This window comes from Colius striatus, chromosome 1, assembly GCF_028858725.1.
Source record: "Colius striatus isolate bColStr4 chromosome 1, bColStr4.1.hap1, whole genome shotgun sequence".
NCBI lineage: Eukaryota > Metazoa > Chordata > Aves > Coliiformes > Coliidae > Colius > Colius striatus.
The window spans coordinates 191,102,352-191,123,154 of record NC_084759.1 but is presented as its reverse complement, the minus strand read 5'-3'; the positions used below and the strand labels follow the sequence as shown (position 1 = coordinate 191,123,154).

The 20,803-nt window shown below is 43.2% G+C and overlaps 1 protein-coding gene across 4 annotated transcripts in view; it reads right to left on the bottom strand.

Moving 5' to 3' along the window:
• Window positions 1-20,803, bottom strand: part of ALG10 (ALG10 alpha-1,2-glucosyltransferase) — a 57,603-nt gene that overhangs the window by 3,434 nt on the left and 33,366 nt on the right. The window contains exons 3-4 of one of the 4 annotated variants that reach the window (XM_062018538.1): window positions 4,762-4,901; window positions 201-274 (exon numbers count right to left, since the gene is read on the bottom strand). In XM_062018538.1, coding sequence (XP_061874522.1) covers window positions 4,788-4,901 — 114 coding nt within the window. In that variant the 3' untranslated portion in view covers window positions 201-274; window positions 4,762-4,787. Of the gene's footprint in view, window positions 1-200; window positions 275-4,761; window positions 4,902-6,535; window positions 6,617-7,918; window positions 8,077-20,803 lie in introns of those variants that run through there. The other 3 variants (XM_062018561.1, XM_062018570.1, XM_062018546.1) reach the window with 3 other exon arrangements.

The following is a 20,803-nucleotide window of genomic DNA, read 5'->3' as shown; positions in this document are numbered from 1 at the left end:
TTAAACTAGCAAGTCTGCAGTTGCCCAGTTCACCCTGTTCCCCACTGTAAAGAGAAGCAGGCTCTTAATCTTACTAATCCTTCCCATTTTTCAGTGATAAGCCTATAATTGCTCTCAGATTTGTTTCATCTTATTTGCAAAATTCCCTGTGGAATTTCATTACCTCCAGAGAATTTAATGGGGAAAAAAAAAACACCTTACCAATTTGTGCTTTCAGCTGATTTCCTCTTCTAGCTTGATTTCATACCATTTCTCACCGGTCTTCCAGGGAATGCTGAAGCAAAAAGAAATAAAACACTTCAGTCTTCTGAATATTGGATATAAATAGCTTTTTCTGCCTCTGAGTAGAAGGCCAACTCTTCCTTTTATAATCCTCTTACTATTAATCTAAATTTAGAGTATTTTCTTATTACCTTTCATGTCCCTTGCTAGCTGTATGACATTTTATGCATGGGCTTTCTCATTTTCTCCTTACGTGCTTGTGCTATTCTTGTATGCAGCTCCCTAGACATGTGACCTAATATCTAGCCCTGTATACTTTCAATATGCCATCTACATGAAATCACTGAAAAGCTTATAATTTAATAGCACTATCTCTATGATGCTTTCTATTTCGCCTCCTTTTTTAAATATGCAGATTTCTCTGGTGCACTGTTTAGTAGGCACATACTCACACTCTTGTCTAGAATATTGGCCAAAACAGACTTCATAGTCTGAGCACAGTCCAAACTGTTTACACACCAACAAGGTCAACAGAGTGGTAAACACGAACATCTGCTGAAAAGCGAGTAATGAAGAAGAGCTTTCCAAGGCTTGCACAGTGCTCATGCGATAAGAGTGGAATGTGAACATGTAGATATGAGGGCGAATCAGGTACAAAGTACAGAACAACCTGAGAGAAAAATGTAATATATTATTTTGGTAAATGTGTAAAAAGGAAGTAAAAAACTTCCTTTAATTTGTACTGACCATGAAGACGCTGTTATTTTGAAATACAGTGCAGCATCCCCTTGGTTCTTGTATTGACTGCTCTGTGGCATTGCTGTAAGAGGTACAGAAACAGAATCACATCCACTTTAGTCAATTATCTCTCTCTGGATTTCCAACTAACATTCAGCCTCGTTGCAAATTAAGCTTTCAGGGCCTTCTGTCCATTTCTCACAAGTCCTGCCTCAGTTGTTCAACAGCTCCTCTGCCAGCACCAAACCACCTCCTACTCCCTCCTCCCCAGTGCTTAGAGAGAGCAAACTCTTGTGTCCTAGTGTATAAACCTTTCTTTGGCCCATATTTGTTTACATGTATAGCAGAATATCTCCCTGCCCAGCTAAAGCCACAGAAGACAATCATAGAATCATAGAATAATTTTGGTTGGAAAAGACCTGTAAGACCATTGAGTCCAACCATTAGCCTAACATTACCAAGCCCACCACTAAACCATGTCCCTCAGCACCACATCTACATGTCTTTTAAACATCCCCAGAGATTATGACTTCATCACTTCCCTGGGCAGCCTGTGCCAATGTCCAACAACCCTCTCAGTGAAAAAGTGCTTCCTAATCTCCAATTTAAACCTCCACTGGCACAACTTCAAGCCATTTCCTCTTGTCCATTAGGTTGTTACTTGGGAGAAGAGACCAACCCCCACTTCACTACAATCTCCTTTCAGGTAGTTGTAGAGAGTGATAAAGTCTCCCCTCAGCCTCTCTTTCTCCAGACTAAACACTCCCAGCTTCCTCAGCCACTCCTCATCAGATTAGTTCTCCAGACCCTTCACCAGCTTTGTTGTCCTTCTTTGGACACGTTCCAGCACCTCAATGTCCCTCTTGTAGTGAGAGTCTCAGAGCTGGACACAGTATTCGAGGTGCAGCCTCACCAGTGCCGAGTGTAGAGGGACAATCACTGCCCTGGTCCTGCTGGTCACACTATTTCTGATATAAGCCAGGATGCCACTGGCCTTCTTGGCCACCTGGGCACATTGCTGGCTCATGTTCAGCTAGCAGTCAACCAACAACCCCAGGTCCTCTTCCTCTGAGCAACTTTCCAGCCACTCTGTACCAAGCCTGTGGTGTTGCCTAGGTTTGTGCAGGACCCAGACTGAGCCTCATAGAATTGGCCTCTAACCATTGATCCAGCCTGTGAAGGAGGAATAAAGTAATCTTTCAGCTTTGCCCTGTGGTTCTAGCAACTAGAGTCATTAGTTGTAACTGTTTTATGCATCTATAACATAACGCTTATACATATATTTATAAAAAACCAGGTGCACCTCTTTTATCCGGCTGCACGTTGCCACTGGGACACCACAGGTCTTTGCACCGTGTGCTCACTGATTTGCACCCACACTCTGCAAACTGATTCCCCAGGTACAGTATGGGGAAAGAAGGTGCTCAGGCCAGGGCAAGGCTCCACACCAGCATCTAGATATATGGAAATTCTCATTGCTTATGTTCAGTAATAGGCCATGATCACCCACTTAATGGAGGAATAATTACATTGTTTGATTTGTCTTCATTCATCGGTGGGATAAACACATTAAAGATGAAATGGTTGCCTGCACTTCTGATTTGAGCCATTCACTGCGCCACCTGAAACTGGCAAAGTGATTCTTTGATTTATATTTGCCCAGGTAACTGAAATGCATTATTCTCTTACTTTTCTGTAAGCAAAATAAAGCTTTAAAATATCCCACTTCTCCTGATACATTATTATGCCTTGTCGCCATTAAGCTGAACTCAATAAAAGGCTCTAAAAAGGATAATCTTGATGCTTTTTACTATACTGAAGTTATTTGACCTTCAGTTCAGCTCAACAGAGAGAAGTCTTGGAAGGAAAGCTTCTTGAGACTGTAGTAACTGTATTCATTATTCAGCTTGCTTCCATTACTTCCTAAGCGAAGACCTAAAGTAGCAAAAAAGAAATGCAGAATAAAAGTACTGAAGAGTTTCCTGGCTGGATTTTTAATGGTGTCCTGTCATTACGAATCTGCTCATTTAATTAGATGGTGGCTTACACTGACTCGGTGGAGTTTATGTGTTATGTTTCCTTGCATTTCTAAGGATTTCCCATGCCATCTAGCAGTAGATACAGGTAATAAAAGCTCTGCCATTATGAAGAACATTTTAAACTATTTTTATATCTTAGAACCTCTCAGAAGTGTAGGAATAAGAATATTCATTAAAATTCAAATTTACTTTCCTGTAAACAGATATAAACTCTTAAACAGATACAGCTTTCCTTTATTTCAAATGTCATGATGGAAGTGATACAATTCAGAGATTATAAAGTGAAAAGTGTTGTAAAGAGGTTATTCCCCATGCCCTTGGGGTGATGATGGCAAACTTAGAGGGCACAGAAAAGCACAATTTTATTTTCACAGAATAATACTGAGATTGGAATTGGAAACGTTTCATGTACAGTTTCAATCAGAATAAGATTATAGGTTTTCTGGTTTAGTAGGCAATGGGTTAGAGGAAAACTTACTATCTAATATTAGTACTGTAGCTACTATTTATTATTAATTGAATTAACAGTTTAGAGCTAGTTTATTTTATAAATAATACTTATTTCATAGAGAATGATGTTACTCACCCACATCAAATACAGGAGGTGATTCTCTTTTTCTCAGCTCTGGAGCGTAACCTTGAGGGGTATCCCCACTCAAAGGGGAAGATTTTCAGACAGACTCCAAAGGAGAGTATGCAGAAATCCTCTCACCCCCACAGAAATGGGACTGGGCTTTTATAGAATAAAGTGATTGACTGTCAGTCATTGTTGAATTTACATCTCTGTAGAGTTAGCAGAAACATCTAGTTTCCAGCAACAATATTATCACAGAGATGTCTGTTTCACTGCCCACTACCTCAGGAATTTTCTCATCCTCCAAAGTTATCCTTGCAGATAGTAAAGTCAGACTGGTATGTAACAGCCTTTGCCACCAAAAACCAGCATGACCTTCAGCTTGTATCTTTTTGCTAGGAAGAGTGCCCTGCTACAGAGATTTGCCTCAAAACTTATAGAATATAGTAGAAAACAAGACATAGTCTTCGTAAACATCTTTGAAACTACCTAAAATGGTTGAAAAAACCCCACCAAAATATATAATCTATTACATCACATAGAGCTTTTCCATTGGGTCAGTAAAACTATGATCCCTCTGACTCCATTGCCAGTTGGATATAAACCAATTGATAGCTACACTTCATTCACCTGTTAAATTGGCGTTGTCTCCTCTCCTCTGCAAACTAGAATGTAGGGTTTTGCCTCCTACTAGGTCAAAGATGTGTAGCTGTGGTGCTTAGGTACATGGTTTAGTGGGGACATGGCTGTCCAGAGTTGACAGGTGGACTTGATCTTTGAAGTCTCTTCCAACCCAAATGATTCTGTGATTCTAAATTCCGACACAATAAAGTCTTCATTGTATGTTGGGAGACTAGCTAACAAGTTTTGAATTTGGGGAACACACCCATTTTATCTTTCTGCATCCTCTCTGCACATACCTTGCCTGGAAGAATCCCCCTGGATTGTATCAGGTTGCTGAGAGGTTGGGCACATTTGCACCAGTGGCACTCCTATGTGCCCTTATACAGACACATTTCCCTTCACTTGGATGGGAATAACCAGCTACACAGATACAGGTAGAGAACAAGTGTCTGGGTAAAAGCTCTGCAGAAGAGGGTCCACAGAGATGCAGAGAGCAGTATGCATCAGTTATGTTGGCTCACTTCAGAGAAAGGAATACACCCCGGGGGTGGACAGATGACTTACTCTTAACAGATGACTTAACATAAGAGTTAAACCCCTCCATGCTCCCCTGTGCTGGCAGTGACTGCTGCAGCCCTGTGTCTTGTGCCCCCAGGAAGACATGGTGTAGATGCGGATGGAGATGAGAGGTCTGAGGTCTTGTCCTATGAAGGAAAGTTTTAAAAAAAATCAGAACTGTGTAGCCTGGAGAAGAGAAGTATTATTAATAATACTCCTTGAGAACATAAAGGGCTTTTGTGAAGAAGAATATGCAATAAAATGGATTTTGTATCCTAAAAAATGTGGACTGCGTCAGACCAAGAGCTTGCCTCTCAGGATCACATCTCTGACTGTAAAATACAGAAACATTCTCTACACAAACACCCAGCCTCCAGTCATCTTCATCTTGGAGACATCTCCACTCTAGGTGGTCCTGTTCTGGCAGTGGGGTTGGATTAGATGATCTTTCGAGGTCCCTTCCAGTCCTTAAGTTTCTGTGATTACCAACCAAGACGTCTCTGTTTGCTTTGAGCAGGACAAGCAGCTACAGACCTGGGTTGGCATCAGAAAATCTTTCCAGCACAAAGACAGAAAAGTACTAGAGCAGGCTGCCTGGGAAGTGATATTTTCTTAATTGAGAAAAATAGAGCCAGATCATGTCTTCAAAAGCCAACAAGCTTACATTTAAAAATAACTGCTACCAAACTCAAAATAACTGATGGCAGAATGGCACAGCACCTTATTCTCTCCTAACAACCTGATTTTCAGTCAGAACGTGACCTGGCTTCTGAATTTCCAGGGACAGCATCCTCCTCTGGAGGGAAGGAGCACAGTCACAAATGTAGAGCAGGCTGTTGGGTGTTTACACATTGCCAGTTGTGCCACAATTTGGGACAGAAACAAAATTAAACTGGCTGCTATTTTGGCAAGAGACAGAAGGAACGAGGCTTAAACAATCTGTTATTGAAGGAAGATACTGTGAGAATAACCACTGAAAAAGTATGTGTGAGGTGGGTCTGAGTGATATGTGTAAATTTTAAGAATTTAACACCTATTCTTACATAATATGTGTATTAGTATAACATGTTTATGTTTTGCAACGAATGTTATAACATGCCAGTCAGACCTTAACATAAAAGCTATTAGATATTTATACATCTTAAAATATAATAAGTGACAGTATCAGTCACTGAGATGTTTCTTGTACAGTTTCATGAAGCTTTTCCAGTTCCATAGATGAAAAACGGTAGTGAAAAAGGCACATACATAGTATATATGTGATATATTCTACAGAGATGATATATCACATATATATTACATAAGTGATATGTACTATATACATACTATATACACAGAAAGAGTTCAGTCTCAAAGGGAGCTACCTATCGCTTTGATAGATCAGAACTCACAGAGAAATTCAAAGGCAAACATTAAAGCAAGGCTTGAATTCCCAGCTCACCTCTCCCAATTATTTCCACCAGCTGCATGTGAGTTGGGCTACCGTGTTTCTATAGGATCCCAGAGTTACATAGTCATTACTGGAGCTGACATTTGCTCTCACTCCATCCATTTCCTTAAGATTATTAACGTCAAACAAAAAGTCAGTTTTACACAGTTGATCCTTGACCTTCGCTCATGTTCCCATGGAGGAGGCTCCTTTTTCAGCAGCTCCAGCCTCTGCTTCCTTCTGTGAGTCATCCAGCAAAGAAATGCTTGCGTTACTAAAGTTATCCTTTGGATCACACTGTGATGATCGTTTCTGTGGCATATTGTTTGCTCCTCCGTGCTTCTAATTATCTCCTAGAATAGCTGTGTCTGAGGTACAGCATTTGATTGCTTGGCACTCAAATAATTGAATCACTTTTGGTTCGGAGAAAAGCTGGTGAGAAATGAGATCAATTTATTCTCACAAATCTCTAAAATTCACATACCACTTTCCCATTGCTAGGGATCAAACCTGCTCCCTCTTGAACAGACAGGGATGTGTGGGGGTTCAGTCCACGCATTGCTGATACTGCTTCGACAGGTCTGCATGTCTGAAAGGCACCTGGGAATTAATTATGTGCATGTTTTGTGTTCAAATGATTCATAGGGCCACCTGAGCAAATAAGCACATCCCCATAAGGAGCCTTGTTTCGATAGTTCATTTGGTCTGGTGTTCAGCAGCCTTGGGAGCTCAGAAGCAGTTTAGCGAAGCAAAGACTCCAGCTGAGCCGCTAAAAGCATCAACATTTCCTGCTCCACCCTGAAACACTTCTTGGATTTGATCTTTTCTGTGCTCAGTCACATAGTCTGAACAGCACTGAAGGAGGAGATCAGCCTGGTCTTCAGCATACTCAGGCTGGGCTTTGCTTTCACATTTATGTGCAAGTTTATTGTGGAAGCATCATAAGGTTTTTGAAATAATTAACCTACTACACAGGTTATTTTCCTATATACCACAGTGGAGAAGCAGCTTCTAAAGTTGGCAGTGGAATCAGTGGTGAACAGAGTCAAATAACTGCAATGCCTGAATTTGCCCTTTGTCATCTGGTGAGACAAATGAAGGAATAAGCATGTGCCTAGTTCCCATGTGCAAGACCACTTTGAGTCTTGCTTTTTTCTGAGCCTCATAACAAAACCAAAGCATCCAATCAAGGAATATATGGATTCTTGTTTAAGAAGATATCAGAGAGGAGTAAATCAAAATGAGGCATCTTTCAAAGGAGATCTGACCCAATGCTGAACTCAGTCACCCTTTTCAAATATTGGACTGTGAATTATAGGGAACCTGTTATCTGTGAAAATGCACCTGTAACTTGTTTGTGTGTCACATCATTATCAAGGTCAACGGGGATTATATAGAAGAAACAGAAAGATGTGTGGCAACAAATGCCAGAAGTGCTGCTAATGGAATCAAGTGGCCCAGGGGAGAGCAGAAGGGCTATTGAGTGATGGAAAGCTACCAATGGCAGCACCGAGGTACCAGGATATGCCAACATCATCTCATCTTTCGTCTCCAGCCCTCTGGCAATTGCTCAGGAGGAGCTCTGTGTGCAATGGTGGGGCACATGGTGCCAGCTGTGCAGACTTACTCTGCAGACAAACTATGCAGCTCTCGGGTGCTGGGCACTCCTCACCTCACCCCTCAGCATTTATCCTTTCCCTCCTGCTTATGGAGTCCCAGGGCAGGATCACATACCTGTGCTCTTTTTCCACCAGCCAGTGTGGATGTGGAAACAGCACTTTTTCTTTCTACTCAGAGTGAGATCCTGGGAGGTGGTTTTTCACTTCTCTATTCTCTATAGGTACTGAAGTGCTTTCCACTTGTAACCACACCTTACAAAAAACAACTTACACCTGTGGGATACAAAGAAAAAAGAGAGCAAATTTTAAAAACCAAAAAAAGCTTATTTGTGAGCAGTCAAACCAGTAGAACATATTTTCCTACTAATACAAATCCTTTGTCCCCTAAACAAACTCCTTCCTTCCATAACCTCCCCTTGTTCTCTGTGGCATTCCCACTTGGTATGACACAACACATTCTGTGGTTGGTCCAAAACGAAGCAGGTGCTGTGGCCTCACACCTACTGCTTGGTTGGCTAGGAGCTGCCAGGCAAAGGGTAAGATAAGAGTTTTCTGTGCTCTTTCTTTGATGGGAGCCATAAAAGGCTTTTTTGTTTGGTTTTTTTAGGGTTCTGTAAAGACATCCCCACCAGCTCTCATGGAGTCCTACTTTTGAGGCTTTTAGCCCTCTGTCTCATAGAAGTTAAACCAGTTGATGGGCTCAGAAAAAAGAGGAGAGAGACAGAAAGAGGACATGCTCAGTTTTATTTCCTTAGGAAACCAGTCTAAGGTCACAGTGGAACTAAAGAAATGCTTTCAGGCAAGACACAGTGTTGTATTTGTCCAGGAGAGCTAGGATTCCAGGGACCAGGGAACCTTGGCACTGTTATGGATGGATACCACACTGAGGATTGCTGGTAACAAAACCATGGACCCCAATAACTCAATACTACAAGTGGACATTTTTAAGGTCCACTTTTTCTGTGATTTCCATGAAATATATTATCTCATGGCACCAAAATTAAATACAAACAAACAAATAATTAACTTTTGAAAAATAGATTATAATTAAGTGAAAAGGTGATTAGCTATGATAATAAACAGACTCCTTCTCCCTGCTGGCTCTTCATCCATGCAGAGCCCTTACAGATCATTTGTACAACAGAACAGCTCGTCTCCACACCAAAACTCCTCTTGCAGTATGAAGGGCAAAGTGACTGGGGTTGTGCCACAGGAGGAGAGAAAACAAGTTCTAGAGTCACGGGCTTTTCACCAAAAGCTGGAACCTTCCAAGTGAACAAGGTAGCATCATTTTCATGCAGCAGCTCTTTTTCATTTGCTGCTTATTGAGAGCAAACATCCCATTTTCCTGATCATTTACTAGACCAATCCACTTCAGACAATGCCTATGCTTATTTTTTCATATGGGGGCAGTGGGGCATGACAGGTAATAGTTTACAGGTGTTTCAGAGTTATTTTCTGCTGTACATCTCAAAATAGTGCAGTCATTTTTCAGTTTGTTTAGATTCAGTTGGCAGGGTGAATGACATGTGGTTCATGATTTCAGCCTCCTTTTTGAGTGGTGTTCCAAAACCCTGCAATGGTATGCAAGTCCTCGTGCAGAGAAACTGCAGTGATTAAGGTAGCATATTGACTGAATTTCTTATTACCCTTTAGGCAGGTAAAACTGAACATGTACATGGCACAGAGTGTAGAAAAGCTCAGGCTTTGGCATTTGTGCTGTGTTTGTCTGGATGTCTGCTTGGCTTTTGTGAAAACAAATATTTCCTCAATTTGTTATTTTCTCCTATGAGCTGTGAACACATGCAAAATTGAGATAAACATCAGAGGGCAAAGCAAATTCTCTTTGCATGTTGCAGCACAAAGTAAACTAAAAAATGTAGCTGCCAGACACAGGGGGATTTCTGCCAGTACAACTCAGTTGCTGCAGCACTGACCATCTCATGGTTCACTTCACCATAAACCACAAAACTGCAAGCTCAGGTTAACACCCAGCTGCCATATGGCGTTAGCTCTCATGTGCTGCAAGATCAACTTTTGATATGAAGGTTTCCGGCAGGATATATATTACTCTTCATTTCCCTGTGCAAAAATATCTGAGAAGTCAGGCAATCTATCGAAGCTTCTTTCAGATAGAAAGAAAAACATTTCACTGACATATCCATATTTGCTTCAGGATATGATAGCACATACCATAGCGTGGGCAGCTCAATGGCTTCCTTGGTAGGACGTGATGCTGGTTTGGTCTCTCATGTCCCCAGAATGACCACAGCTCTTATCTCCCTCTCCCCAGGATACACTACCTGGATTACAGCTATCTTTCAAAGCCTCTTTCTTTTCTTTTTTTCCCCCTGTGCTCCTCAGTTGGTCAGGCTCCTTAGAACAACGTACTCTGCTCCACTTTTCAGCCAACAGCTCAGTACTTCTTTGTCCCTAGATTTTAACCATTTTTCCCAATAAATCTTCCCCTGCTCAGGAGAGTAACTCATTGATGGTCTTGCATTCTCAGTATGGAAACTTCTTGTGCCTTCTTTGCTGAGAAAAGGGAAGGTGTTTGCCCTTTTATCATCCCTTATCTCTGCCTCTGGTGCTCTCTCAGCCCATTGCCCATGAAGGCAGAGGAAATAAGTATTTAGGTCAAGTTCTATCTCTGTTCTGCTCACTGCAGTATCTAATCCCCTTCCAGAAATACACAAAGCAAAGTGACTGGCATTTGTCACCTCTCCACACTTTCCTCCTCTACCCTGGGGAAGAAGTGTGTGCAAAGGAGTATTTTGGCTTTGAGCCTGTTTATTTTAAGCTTAATTTTCTTAACATGGGGCTTATGCATGTCATTTCCCCACCACAGACACTAACAGACCATCTGCTCACTTTCAATCTAACTTGAGAGAGGGACAAGGGTGTTGAAGACAAAGTACTATGACTAGTGTCAGGCAGAAGAGACTCTTGTCTCTCATCTGAGGGAGAATCTGCAGCGAGATTTCATCACTGTTCATATGGTGCGACCTTGGTTCCAAGATACCAACTGTAAGGAAAGAAGACTTCATAGATCACTTTACTGTGGTCTGTGATGGCCCTTGTTCATAGGCAAACTCTATCTACAGTTTGCCACAGATAAGTTCTTTCATTGCTGCCATGGACCACCTCAGTTGAACAGGATCACTAGTTGTGATCTTCCTCCCAGTCCTCTAGCACATCTGGTGGGCACATAGGCCTTCTCATGGAGTAACCTGAGTCACAGAGACTCAGCTGGTCACACAGACAGACAGCTGGTAGGTAGTTCCACGGAATGATGGTGGCAAGCCATGCCATAGCCTTCTGTGCTAGATGGTGTGCAGGGATTGCTTTAGGCTTCACACCAGGGATGTTACATTGCTATAAGCAATCAAAGAGGCTCGAGTTACTAAGACCAGTCGTTGTTTTGTAAAGTTGTTTATTAATGACAGAGGAGGGTGTTGCTGCAAAGCACTGCTACAGAGCTGGATATGAATGACAAATATGAGAGAAGCACTACTTCTGAGGCTCATGCCATGAGATGTACTTTTGGACAAAGGCACCACATGGAGATGTATTCCTTTCAAAATACTGCCCTATGCTTGTCACCTTCATTCTGCTTAGATCTCAGAGAAGATTAATCCAATTGCATTGGCAATCCATGTCTCAAGACCTAAGAAACATACTTGAGAGACTCAAAACCTAATTCCAACCCCAATTCTCAAGACCCAAACCCAGTCCTGAGAAACAGAAATGTGTTGTTTTAAGGTAAAGCTGAGGCATGCAGCTAATCCCAGAGCTCTGAGTGGTCCTTCAGAAATGCACTCAAATTTGAAAGTTTCACTTGAGGAAAAGAGATTTGCCACCACTATGTGTGAGTGTTTCACTGTCAGGCTGCCGGGGAGGAGCCATAGGATGTGACTTCGCTAAGTGTTTTCTCTCAGATCTGTCCTCCATTCCAAGCATCATTTCTGTCAGGAAGGATTAATGAAGCATTTCATTTATTAAATGGGAGCATTTGGCTTCAGCGGACTCATCTAGTTGTTTACCGTTTGCTTTTATGCACATTTGGTTTTGACAAATGTTTCTGTTTCAATCCGCACACTTGCTACCATCTCTTCCTTTACCTCAACATTTTTCAAAGTTAACAGCATTAATAAACATTTATATACCACATGCTAAACAGAAACACCTGCCCACAAACACTATTTACTTAATTTGCTTAAGCCAGTGAGTTATTTATTTACCTGGCATCCAGCTAAAAGGGACAGCAGACAGCTTTCTAGTTTAACACAGTGTTGTCAAAAAGTATTGACTTAAAACTTATACATAATGCATTTGACAGGAGTGAAAAGCAGCTCTCTGATATAATTCTGAGCCCCTGGAAGCATTTATTACCTTATCCCACATTTTTGGTCACTTCTTTTCTTATTTTTTTGTGGTTTGGGGTTTTTTTTGTGTAGACAATGTACAAAAACTGAGAGTGAAAAAAGTGGTTTTAAAACTCCAGCCGATTTTAAAAGCACTAATATTTGGGTTTTATTTTCCTATGTGATGTTCCTAAGAGCTATTGAGAAGGTGGGAGAGTTCTTTTATTGGATACACCAAACCGTGAATACTTGCCCATGTTTTATTTAAACAGGTACAGCTTGTACTGCTGATGTGAGCAGACTAAGATGGAGTTTGAGTGACTATCTGATTAGTTACCTTTGCATCCATCATTTGATACTTGCTTTGATGTAAGTTTTTATTTTTCTATTGCCATCTTTCAAAATAAATTAGTTTTATGAGGTCCAGGAACTACAGATGTTTATGACATCTGCCTGTTGTCTGGGCCAAAAAATAACACTCCCTGAGAACAACCTCTCAAGGAGACAAAGTGTACTCAGCATATGGATGTGCTGATCTGAATCCTATACTAAATATTCAAGAAAAAAAATGTGTAGGGGATATAAAAACCTGAAGAGAAAGGTAGATGCTGTACAGACAAGATGCTGACATGCTGGGGACAGAGGAGGTCTTAGAGATCAGCTTCAGGAAAAAGCTACTTGTCCAATAAGTGGCAACATCTTGCTCGTCTGCAAAATACCATTTATGTCTCTTGTTCTGATTGTTTCTGGCTCCAGCCATCAAAATTATTCATGTATTTTACATTTCTCATTTTAAAAAAATGTCAGGAACCAACTGAAGAATCAAGAGCAAAGCTCTGGTCTCTCCCAGCGAGACACCTAATGTAGTGGTTTTGCCTGGGTTAGGTTTTGGTAGTGGGGCAGGGGCTACAGGGGTGGCTTCTTTAAACAAAGATCTGCCAGAAGCTTCTCCTGTGGCTGATAGGACTCATGTCAGTCAATTTTAAGATGGACTCACAGCTGACCCAGGCCTGGCCAGTTAGTGACTGAAGTAATGCCTCTGTGAATAACGTATTTGAGATGGAGAAGCTGCTGCACAGTTACTAAACTGCAGCAGCTACAGGGAGTGAGAATGTGAGAACATCTTCACAGACACCAAGGTCAGTGGAGAAGGAGGAGGAAGAGGGTGCTTAGGCCCTGGAAGAAAGATTCCCCTGTGACCTGTTATGAGGACCATGGTGAGGCAGCTGTGCCCCTGCAGTCCATGGAGGCCACCGGGGAGCAGAGATCCACTCGCAGCCCATAGAGAATCCCATGCTGGAGTGGGTGGATGCCTGAAGGAGGCTGTCACTCTGTGGGAAGTTCACCCTGGAGCAAGTTCCTGGCAGGACCCGAGAGCCTGTGGGGAGAGAGGACTCCACGCCAGCGCAGATTTGCTGTCAGGACTTGTGATCCTGTGAGAGACTCAGGCTGGAGCAGTCAGTACCTGAAGGACGGTTTTCCCAGTGGGTGACCCACGTTGGGACAGGGTGTCAGGAGTTGCCCCCGTAGGAAGCCTCATGCTGGAGCAGTTTGTGAGGAACTGTAGCCCTGGGGAAGGACCCACGCCGGAAAAGTTCACGAGGGACTGTCTCCTGTGGGAAGGGACCCCACAGTGTAGCAGTGGGAAGTGTGATGAGGCCTCTCCCTGAGAAAAAGCAGCGGCAAAGTCCATCTGTAATGAGTAGACCAAAAACCCCATCCCCATCTCCCATGCTGCTGGGGTGAGCAAAGGAAGGAGAGTCCTGGGAAGAGGGAGAGGTGGGGGAAGGTGTTTTAAGACTCGGTTCTATTTCTCATCTCCCTATTCTGATGATTCATTAATAAATCAAACCATTTTTCCCCAAGTTGAGTCTGTTTTGCCCACTAATTGCTGAGAGATCTCCCTGTCCTTATCTTGACTCATGAACCTCTCATTATATCTCTCTCTCCCCTGTCCAGTTTAAGAGGGGAGTGATCTTATGCCTTGGTGGGCACTTGGCATCCAACCACCACACCTATCAATGAGGTTAAAGTTTTAGCCCTAACCTTTATCCATTGCACATCCTATTGCTGGATGTATGGATTGGTCAAGCTCTTCTGAATCCTCCTAGTCACTACAGTTTTCCCTCTGGAGCTGCATCCTTCCATAATGAAGGCACAGGGAGGCCAATGTCAGCTCTCTCAATTACTCTACTGTGCATTCTTTCACGTATCAGCTTCGTGGAGAGCACAGAAGTACCGTGATTCATACGCAGCAAAAAAGGCCTCTACATTAAAATGTCTTCTAACTATCTGTCTCGTGGTTTGCCTCTCTGCAACAATGTAGAAAACACTCTTCTTTCTGTGCTATGAAGGCACTAAGGGTTTCTCATGAAAATCAGAGCAGCTCTGTACTAGTCATGGTAGAAACAGTCAAAAGGCAGCTGTTGCTCAAAGAGATGGGCAGCAGAAGGATGGAGTGAGGAAGCTCAGACGGGAAATGGCAGAAAGGAATAAAAAAAGGTGGAGCTCCTTAGTTTTCATATGAGAACAGAGAGGGCAGGTCAGAGGCACTCTTTGCACATATTGCAAGCCAAAATATAGGAGCTGAACAGAAATAACATGTCAGCAAGCCCTGGGCAGGCTGGAAACCACACCACCTCCCACATCTACCAAATTGTTGGCCAACAGGATTACAGCCACCTTCTGCTCCCCACCTGGGAGAAAAGACATTGTCTTTGTTGTCTTCTCCATTTCTCTGTTGGAGAACCACTGGGATAGGCTGTGAGAGGTGCTGTAGGAATGGAGTTTCAGTCACCAGCTCAGCTGGGGCTAACAGATCCAAGAAGCCTGTGCAGGCAGTGTGGACAGCTGTGCCCCCAGTGGTGGTGCCCAGAGCCTTGGAGTGGGATCCTATGGCCTGGCCATCCTCCCTGGGACTTGCAGCAACAAAGATTTAGGCACTCACATCGTTTTAATCTGACCTCAGATTACTAAAAGAATGAAAATACAAAGAAATTGGTTTTAACACTACAGATGTGAATCAGATGAGCTGCCCATGTCTGTCTTTGAGTTTGTTACCTACTTCCATGACATAAATTGATCCAGTCACACTTTAAAGAATCACAGCCTTGTTGCTTTTAATATTTTTTTGTTCCAGCATATTCTGAATTTCATTACAGAATGGCATTTCCATTCAAAGGGTAACCTAAGGTTTCAAAAAACCCTGAAAGGATTCAGTCCTCGAAAATGAAACATTTGGTTTCACATGATATCAATAGCAATTTACACAACTTTATACTCAAGTTTTGCTAGGGACTCCTGAATGCAGACTGTACTGGCTGTCACCTGCCATAGGAAGGCTTTCCATAACAATCTGATTTCCTTACATTAATAATGTTACACTCGAAATTCTGGCATTGAGAATCATTTTAATTAGCTTATGTTTTCCCACCTTCTATTGCCTTAAACCAGAACTGCCCCTGCCTAACAGTGAACTTCTGAAATAGTTCTCTGAACTCTTTTTATGCAAATGACCCTGTATTTTAAATTAACATTTGTTTCAAGTGGAGATTGAGACACTCTTTTGGAAAGGGATTGGTTTGTTTTAACAAACTGTGCCATCTGGTGAGGTAATATGGCCCTGTCACTGCGCTTTTAGCTTGATCACATCAGAAACTTTCCCTGTGCCTGAGTCTGGGCTGTACACTAATCTGTGCATATTAATTAATTGCAAAGCTTCAAACGTGTATCTTAATATCAAAGTAACAATTTCTGAAGATCTTAAATGTGAGTTTGGGTGAATGGGTTGACAGTGAGCTACTTTATGGTGACATCGGGTGGGGTCTCCTCAGCCAAAAGGCACCCACACAGATGCCGTATGCCGTAACATAGTCGGCACTGGCATGGCAAGTGCTGTGTCCCTGGGGCAACTGTGGTGTGCCAAAGGACTGCTGGTCACCCACACAATTTTCCCTTTGCAGCACCACACTGGTGTTCTGTGCCCTGCCCCAGTGCAGCCAGGTGCAGCATTGTTGGTCTGAGCAGCATGTCCCCCCCGTCTGCAGGATGCTCCTTGGGCAGTGACCGCGCCATGCCCTCCGCGTCAGGGTGGCTGACCCCGACCCAGGCACGCAGGGAAGGAGGTTGGATCCAGTGTGCCCTGAGCAATGCTGGTGTCCATTGCCATCCAAACTGTGTTGCACTTGGCAAAGGGATGGGAGGAAAGAGGAGGGCAGAGCTGTGTTGTGCTGACTTGGTACCCACACCGGCATGTATCTGTGCAGTGAATGTAGCCCTGGGGCTCGAGTTTGAAGAATGGGCTCATGTTGAGGTCCAGCCACTCACTTCAGGTCAGGATGAAGTTGTCATTGTTCATGGGATGCAGAAATATGACTTGCTTAAATTTTCTGTGTAGGCTTCATTTGATCAGAAGAAGAAATTGGGTCTGTACTATCTTCTGAATGCCTCATCATGTGCATTACCCCAGATCACTCCATCTCTCTGGCAATTTAAAAACTCATTTTCTACTTTCCTGAACTTTTGAATCAGACTGGAGAAGCAGATCTTTTGTAGCATAAGGATGAAAATGTAGGAGTAGGGTGGGGCATCAGCATCACTTGTGCTGCTCTGCACCTCAGACCGCCCCTGCCAACTCCCGGCTCCCACTGTGGCTGAGGTGGTTCCAAGGGCGTGAAGCCAACCTGCTAACACAAAAGGCACAACCTGTGCCACACAACAACACTCCCTGCTTCCTTGTTTTTTTTTCTCAATGTGATTTGTTTGTGTCTGGAGAGACTGAGCCAGGGGCAAGCAAAAGTTGTTAATGAGGGTTTAACCAAAGGCTGTGCCGCCAGTCATGAAGTCCTCCCATAATTGGCAGGTTTCCTTGTGTTGGCTTTTGGCTGCAAAGCAGGCCTGGGGGCTCAGAGCCCTGGTAAGGGTGACATGATGTGCTGGGCTGGAGAAATAGCTCTCCGAAAACCGTGACTCAGGCAGCCCTCGGCATGCACAGACTCACTAAGCCAGCTTACATTCATCCAGCCTTGTTAAAGCCTGACACAAAAATAAAATCATCCATCACCTGTGATTAAATTAGTGCCCCTATAAAACTTTAATATGCCTTCTGAAAATTAGCTGCATTCAGAAAGCACTTTCCTAAATATTTCATCAAAAGCTTCCCACGACAGTGGCCACACAGCAAATCGTTTTCATTTCCAAGGACAATGTTTTAGTTTAATTGGGGTATTTGGAGACAATGCAAGTTCTCCACTGAACTGCCTCTCATGCAGAGGCTGACACTGCATCCAACCCCTGCTTCCCAGCCTTGGTGCAGAATGTGTCTCATTGTGTCTTGCAACACAAAGTATTTCTTGTGCAGAGATTGGTAATTTGAGGGAGTTTTTTTAAGTGGTGTGAACAAGACACTGTGAAAGCAGAGCAGGAGTGATTAAAGGTATTTGTGCATTGCACAATGCGTTACTGAGGCGCCTCGGGCAGTCATTCTGTTTGCAGCATGGACTGTGTAGGAGGATATAATACCTCTCTGTGTTGTAATGATGTGGATTCATGATTTAAACCAGGGTAAGGCATATGGTGCAGCTCCATGGAAAAAGAAGCATAAAGTTACCAGTGCAGGTGTACAACTGTTACCATTAGTGCTATTTGTTAAACGTTAATTATATTCCAGTTTTAATGCAAGTCATGAAACAACAGTTCCTGCTTGGAAGTGTTGACAGACTCGTCTGACATGTGATCTCATCTTGGGAGGACTGGCTGATTCACCAGAAGGCTGTGCCAACATTCAGCAAAATCTCGACCACATTTAATGTTGGGCAGAGAGGAACCTCGTGAGGTTCAACAAAGGCGAGTGCAGAGTCCTGCACCTCAGTAGAAACAACCCCATGCACCAGTACAGGCAGGGGATTGACCTGCTGGAGAGCAGCTCTGCAGAGAGAGACCTAGGAGTCCTGATTGATAATAAACTAATCATGAGCCAGCAATGTGCCCTCATGGTCAAGAAGGCCAATGGCATCCTGGGATGCATCAAGAAGAGTGTGTCCAGCAGGTAGAGGGAGGTTCTTCTCCCCCTCTACTCTGCCTTAATGAGGCCTCATCTGGAGTCCTGTGTCCAATTCTGGGCTCCCCAGCTCAAGAGGGACAGAGAACTCCTGGAGAGAGTCCAGCACAGGGCCACCAAGATGATCAGGGGACTGGAGCATCTGCAGCATCACAGAAGAAAGGCTGTGGGACCTGGGACCATTCAGCCTGGAGGAGACTGAAGCAGGACCTCATTGATACTTATTTAAGAGGTGTACGTCAGGAGGATAGGGCAACACTTTTTTTTTGTAGTGTCCAGTGAGAGGACAGGGGGTAATATACAAAATGGACAAAAGCTGAAATGCAAAAAGTTCCACTTAAGGAAAATCTTCTTTCCTGTGAGGGTGAGGGAGCACTGGCACAGGCTGCCCAGGGAGGGTGTGGAGTCTTCAGAGGTTTTCAAAACGCGCCTGGACACGTTCCTGTGGAATCTGATCTAGGTGGAGCTGCTTGAGCAGGAGGGTTGGACTAGATGATCTGTAGAGGTCCCTTCCAACCCCTACCATTCTGTGATTCTGTGGGACAGCTGGTGAATCTCCCTCATCTTCCCATGTTGAGGCCAAATGCCACCCGAGCCACATGTGTACTGTGGCTCTCACAAGGGAGAAGTTCCTTTTTCAGCAAGTATTTGGTGAAAGAGCAGGGATGTGGAGCTGGGGCTTTCATGTTCTTGGTGAATATCATCAGAAGCAAACTACAGGGCACTTTTAAAACAGAGTTATCCATTTTCTTACCAAACTGCCAAGACTCTTAAATTCAGCTTCACATGGAAATTGTGTTATTATTAATTTGTAGTGATTAGTGGGGGCTCTGAATTGGGGAGCAAAAGCTGAGGTGCCTTTACATAGGGCACAGGGACAACGTTTTAGCGCCCATAATAACACTGGTAACAGTAACTAACACTAGTTTTTCTGCAACTAGGATATTTCCCAGGGTGCTGCCTTGTGTTTCAGCTCTCTAGAAGTAGTTATTCATTCAGGAGTGACTGAAATCTCAGACACTTTCATGCCTTTTCTTGCCTAAAATGATTACCAATATGGCTTCTTTCCCAAAAAAGAAAAAAGAAAGCTGTGTCCCGAAATCTTCATTATTTGTTATGCTCAGGAAAATACAACTGCTCCCTGTTTCATTTTTCACTCTGGGGAATTCAGTTATAGAGTTACAATAATGAGAGGAACTTTTCAATGTTTTACTGTAAATAGATGTGTTTCTTAGGCTCAAGACACCAACCGATCCTTCAACAGAGATCCAGCTTTACAGGGAAGAAGGCCTCCTGGTTAAAAGGCAAAACCATATTAGCATACCTGACACATGCAGCACTTGCATTTTTAAATGAGGTTAATGTGTGCTCAGCAATAGGATGAAAATCCATTTTGGAGTCTCCCATGTTCTTTTTCTTCTAAAAATATCCTCAGGCTGCTCCAGCTTCTACTTCTCACCCTCAGAAGAGGCTTCAGCAGCAAGACTTGCCACAGCTAATAAGAGAGAAACCAAATGCTGACGACCAGTCTTGGCTGTCCCATTAGATGTGGATTTACCCAGGGCACTTGGGTTTACCCAGAAATGTACCCTACCACCAGCCGTGGCAGTCGACCACTTGCACATGCCATGAGCCCAATGCTCCATGTCACCTGGGCAGTTCACACAGCTGCTGCCAGGCCAGACACCATAGAGCTTTCCAAAAGTAATGCCACGCTGATGGATATTGGTGAAATGGCACAGAAGGGTGACGGACCACAGATTCAGAGGAACTAGAAACATCACTATGTACTCATGCAGGAAAATACCCACATTTGGGTGATGTTATATTAAAAAAATGCAACAGCAATAACTGAGAAAAGAGAAAGCTTTAGAGAGCTTCTGAGACATGCTCTGCAGGGATTCATAACCCAGGAAACAGAAAAGACCTTTCATCAGAAGATAAAACAAAGTGCAAAGGCTTTATGAAGGACTGATAGCACTACTTAGAGACAATGTACTGTGTGGCTGCAGAATCTCTTCACCACTCAAGCTATTACTGTTTGTGCACCAGAAATGAAAAGGACAAAATTAATAGTATAAAATACTGCAAGAATGGGTCATTCAGTTTCTGAATATGTTGAAATAGAAAATGCCAAATGAGAAGTGGTTAGTCATTAGAAAGGTTACTAATCCAGAGGCACAAGGAGCAATTGATCTCATAACGAGGACAGTTGCATCTTTGAGGTTACATGAACACAGTGGGATTCAGTCACAGGGGATATCTGTTGTAGGACAGGTGCTCAGTTTGGAGATTGGCTCCCCATCACACATGGGTGATGCAAGGAAAAAAGTTTCAGCTTACCCAACGACTTACTGTTTCCCTGCCTAACTGGCCAGCTTGCCATAGATCACCAGATGCTGACAGCTGAACTGAGAGCAGCCAACAGCCCAGCCTCCAGGAAGACCCTGCAGTGGGTGAGAAAGCCTCCACATACAAGATGGGAATGAGTTAGCTCCTCAGTGCTCAGAGACAAAGCAAGGTTTGATCAATATTCCTCCTTCAGGCAGGCACTTCCTCTGCATAATGTCATCAGTAC